The following is a 5,242-nucleotide window of genomic DNA, read 5'->3' as shown; positions in this document are numbered from 1 at the left end:
AAAAAAAAAAAAACTATAAAGGGGAGCATAGCCATTTGATCTAACGTAGATCACATTGTTTCGAATGTGTAAAAACCTGTAGTAAATGTGTTTCATTACGTGTCTGAAAAGAAAAATCGTACTTGGTGAACGTGAAAATCAAAAGCTACCACAACAATGTTCCATTCCTGTCTTTGACATCATTTCAGTTCTACACAACATAAAACCAATCACATTGTAAGTGATATCTCAATTTCAAATCGCCCTCTACATACCCACCCAACCATAAAATATACTTTGAATAATGTCTCTTTAATCTTTATATAACCTCAAACAATTTTTACACTAATGACTAATTACAAATGCAAGGATTATGTATGTAACACTATGCAATTAAGGAAAAACTGAAGAATAAAAAGGGTTCAATTGATGAATCCATACACTAATAGCTAGTTGAGCATCTATCACAGTCTTTATATTTATGGGTATCCATCATAGTCCTTGTGCTTTTTCCAGTAGAAGCATAATCTTTAATACATGGTACAAAATGTTGGCGCTATTAAATCATTTATTTTTCCTTTTCCATTTTGGGACTTATTTGTACCGGGAACTTGAAAACAAAAATAAGAATCAAAGAACGAACAATGAAAATCACTCAGAAAACAGTAGGTGCAAGCGCATAACATTATCGATATTTTAGAAGAGCTTACAAATTTAGAAGCAGAATTGGATATTAGGGAAGTTCCAAGTCCAACTAAAACCCCAAAATTGCAACCTATAAGTGGAGCCCTCATTTGTCGGTAATGTTAGGGCAAACCAATCCATTGTATTGTGTCACACACAAGTCAGCTATCTACCAAACAGCAACCAACTCCTTTCACACACCCAAGTGAAGATCATAAAATAAAAAGCATATCAATTAATACATAGAAGAATCAATTAATGTAACATCTTGTAACATATAAATTTTCTCGGAATCCAAACACTTCTTTATTAGTTTTAGTTTGGTAGAACCAAGAGTAAGGACTTTCCTTTCAGATTTTCTTTTCACCCTTTTATCATATTTATATAATATATAATAATATATATAATTTTCCAAATCTATTCTCTTTGCCTTTGCCTTTCCATTATCTCTAGATAACGTTAAAATATAGTAACAATGTGATATATAATAATATTCCGAACCAAATAAAAAAAAAAAAAACTAAAAAAAAAAAAAAGTGAGACAAGTTAACGCCACGCTGATGCGACTGTGAGTGTTCTTCCCATCCAACCAAAGCAAATCCCACCATTCTCTTCCTTCACGGTGAGTGCCGAGTTGACACGGGTGTTACCCGAAGCGAGTTGCAATTTAATTGACTCGGCAATGGTTTGACTCAGTGGCTTCAGCTGAAACCCCGCCATGCTCATACGCGCGCGCCATTTCCCGAAAACCTCGCAACGCTCCACCCGGTCCCTTCCCTCACACGCCACCGAGTTACACAGTTTACGACTCAGTCCTTCCTCGACCTTGACTCTGTCAGGGTTGTTGTCAATGGATTCCAACAACGCGCCGTAGTAAGAAAGCGTTTCCGCCACGCGCACCAAAAACGGCGCTGTGTTAGCGTTCATTTCCTGCTCCACCACAGTCACCACGCGCGGGGCGAGTCGCTTCACGCGCCGAAGAAGCTCGTCACGAGGATTCTCAGTGGAGACGCTTTCGTCGGGAATCCTGTTCAGCTTGTACGCCAAGTTCACCGCGAGAACCTCGTCCGCGTCACATCCCAAGGACTCGCGAGTCAACTCGGCGAGTTTCTGAGTTGCGATGAGTTTAAACTCGAATCCAATCCTCAGCCGCTCCGCATGCCGGCTCAGCATCTCCCCCACCGCGAGGACTCTCTCCTCGCCGCCTTTCTCCGCCACCGCCACGATCTTCACCGTGGCGCCGGCAGGAACCGCGCTGAGGAGATGCATGTATTGCATTCCCTGTCCAATCTCGAAATCCACCACGCAGAACCTGTTGTCTGTTTTCTCCTCAAATGCGGCTTCGAGGATCGCGAGATTCGCAGCCATGAACCCTACCTTGAAGCAAACCGAGTTTTCCAGAAGCAGCTGAGTCGACTCGGTGTGTTCTCTGGCGAAAAGGTCAGCCACCGGTGGAGGATATTCCACCGGATTCATCCTTGATTTCAAGGCTGAAACCATGCAATCGGTCAACCTATCAGAACGGTTCAGAGAACCATTGAAACGGTTCAGGATCTCCATAGCCACATCGTGTTTTCCTTCAACAATTGCATATGCGGCGTCCATTAGCGTCTGTTTGGAGCATCCCGAGGCAGGCGAAGCAACAGAAGTAGACGATGATGTAGACGACGTGGTGGAAGAAGTCGGCGACGTCGTCGTGGGAACCGGTTTCTGAACCGGACCGGGACCGGGACTGATTAAATTCTGATAAGTCTCCGACCACTCGCTGGTGGTTATCACGGAGGCAGCATCGGCTTCTCCTTCTTCATCGTTGTCTTCCAGAAGCTGCTTCTCCAATTCCTGAAGCCGGTGGTCCATGATCTTCTCCGGCTCACTCCGGTGAACCGGTCCAGGAACAGAAAGGTTAACCCGGTTCTGCGGTAAACCTAAATTCGAGTTTCGGTAACCCAAATTTGGGCCATTCATGTGTCCGGGCCCGTTGTTGGGGAGGTTAATGGGCTGAGGGCGGAGCTGGTGGAGTAAGGGAACACCAAAACGCGGCGTTTGGTGGTGGTAAACTGAAGGATTTTGGTTTTGGCTTTGATGTTGTAATTCGGGAATAGGAAAATCCATGGGTGAGAGAGGGGAGCTATGGGAGAAAGAGGTTCGGGGCTTAACAGAACGAAGCAGGAAGTTCGAGAGAACGTGGTTGTGGTTGTGGTTGTTGTTGGTTTGGTTGTAGGTTTGGAATTCGGTGTGGGAGCGTTTGCTACCTAAGAAGGTTGGTGTTTGGCGTTGTGCGATCTGCGAGGAAGGATCTAGAAACATTGCAGGGAGGTTCTGCTGGGTTCGGTAGAGAGGGTGGAGGTTGGAGGTGGCAGAGGAAGGAGCCGCGTTGGGGTTGTTCATGGTGGATCTGCCAGAGAAGCCACTGCCTCCGGCGAAAAACTCCGACGATGACATTCTAGGATTGAGAGAAGAAAATAAGGAGAAAAGGAAAAACAGTTAAAAGGTTGTGCTTTTGTGGAAACGCATCAGAGAGAATGTGTGTCTTTGGTTTGGTTTTGTGTTGTGGTGTGTGGTGTGGTGTGGTGTTTCTTATGGAGTTGAAATGATTCTGATGAATATAACGGTGAACGGCAAAGTTTTTTTTTATTTAATTTTTATAATTAATATTAATATTATAATATTCCTTCTTTTTGGGGGTTTTAAAATACGAGTGTAGAATGTTTCGCATCAGAGTTTGTACGCATTGAGATCAGGCCGTTGATTCGAAGAACCCTAAGGCAACGAACGGTGATTAGAGCGTTGCGTCGTGGCATGCGAAACGCACACTTGTTTCGTTATTTAATAACGAACTTGATGAACGGCGTGAGGGAAGTGGACACGCTACCTCTCTCTCTCGCGCGTGTGAGAAACGGATAAAGTGCGCATTTGACAGAGCGTTGTTGTTGGTGTTGTGAAACTTCTCAAAATGAATGTAAATTGAAAATCTGATAAAGCGTTAGTTGTTAAGATGGAGATTGCGTTAATCAATCACTTAAGTTCATTTTTTTTATTTTATTTTTTTCCTTTTCATATTCCTCGTAGTTGGTGCTGTTGCATTTTTATATTCATTTATAATTCTGCTCTGAAACATGTTATTCGATGTTCTTTAGATATCATTTTGAAAACTATTACTGTAGGAGTATCATTTAAATTTAATAGCTTTTAATGGTATAATAATTTGTGCTTTGTCAATTCTGGACAAGAAAATATAAATTGTGAACAAATCGAATTAAATCTTATATTTTTTCCTTAAATTTATGATGAAAAAGTTCAATTTTAAGATTTGCATATGCATAAAAATATTTGTTAAAAAGGTTAATCTTTTATATAGATTTTTGGATATTCTACACATCTAAATTATTGTATGCAAATAAAATAACTTATTTTTATGAAGTTTTGCTCTTCAAAAAATTGAAAAAATGATTTATATATATTTTATAAAAAAAAACTAATTTAATATATTATATTTTATGTTTCTTGGTTGTCTAAAAGTAGCATCTCATTTAATGCACAATCACCGAACAAGGAATATATATATATATATATTTTTTAAAATTTTCTTGTAATATTTTAAGAATTTATAGGGTGAAAAATATAAAACTTTTATAATATTACCGTTATATATTCACAGAATGGTTTTGTAGAACAGAATTAATATAGATTTTTTTTTCTCTTTGTTTTCAACATAACTAAGTATATTTTAACATGTATATTTTAAACGGATTAAATATTTATTATATATAATTAAATTTTATAATAAATTAATTATACAAATAAAAATTTTATTTGAATATATAATCGTTAAATATACAGAGTTGTTAGTGTAGTTATGTTTAAAGATATAACTTTAAATAATAAAAAAAAATAAGATATTTTAATAATGAGCATTTCAATTAAGTTTTAATACAATAAATTTTAATAAGTTTTTGTTATAACTTGATCTCATTCATATCCGTGTACATTAATGTATATTTATGCACAAATTATAATAAAAAAGAATAATTTTATTTAAAAATAATTTTTAAATATTTTATGAAAATTATGAAAAGAGTGAATGTGACAATTAGCATTTTTATTTTTTTAACTTTTTAATTTCTTACGTAAAGAAAATAGCTTTTAAGTGTAACAAAAAAAAATTTAAAAAATATTAATATTTTAATTCATTGTTTTACAAATTTATTTATTTATTTTTATTTTTATTTATATAATAAATATATTAATTTTTAATTATATTATATAGATAAAATGATTGATAACTTTACTTATTTTTATTATTTATTCATAAAATATAAGCTAGTTATTTTTATAAGCACTTTAGTACAAATATTTTTTATCTAACTTTTACTTATTATCTTATAGATAAATCGGGTCATACCAAGTTAACTATACACACCGTAATTACTATTTATAATTGACTAAATTGTATATTTTTTAAGATAAAAAATTAATAATTATTATTAAAATATGTTATATTTATATAATTTATAAAAATATGTTTTTATTTGTTTTAAAATATTAAATTAAATTAAAAGTGGAAAAAAAAGAGAAAAAG

The 5,242-nt window shown here is 35.8% G+C and overlaps 1 protein-coding gene across 1 annotated transcript; it reads right to left on the bottom strand.

The window, feature by feature from the left end:
* Positions 1–869: 869 nt before the first annotated feature.
* LOC109803539 (scarecrow-like protein 8) lies at positions 870–3,278 on the bottom strand. The gene has a single exon (XM_020365155.3). It carries the CDS (start codon positions 3,103–3,105, stop codon positions 1,210–1,212), a length of 1,896 nt encoding a protein of 631 aa, XP_020220744.2. The 5' UTR covers positions 3,106–3,278; the 3' UTR covers positions 870–1,209.
* Between the last annotated feature and the right edge of the window lie 1,964 nt (positions 3,279–5,242).

The sequence above is a fragment of the Cajanus cajan genome, chromosome 1 (genome assembly GCF_000230855.2).
Source record: "Cajanus cajan strain Asha chromosome 1, NIPB_CcT2T_4, whole genome shotgun sequence".
Lineage (NCBI taxonomy): Eukaryota > Viridiplantae > Streptophyta > Magnoliopsida > Fabales > Fabaceae > Cajanus > Cajanus cajan.
Note: the sequence above shows the minus strand (reverse complement) of the source record. Positions and strands in the feature narration are given on the sequence as shown.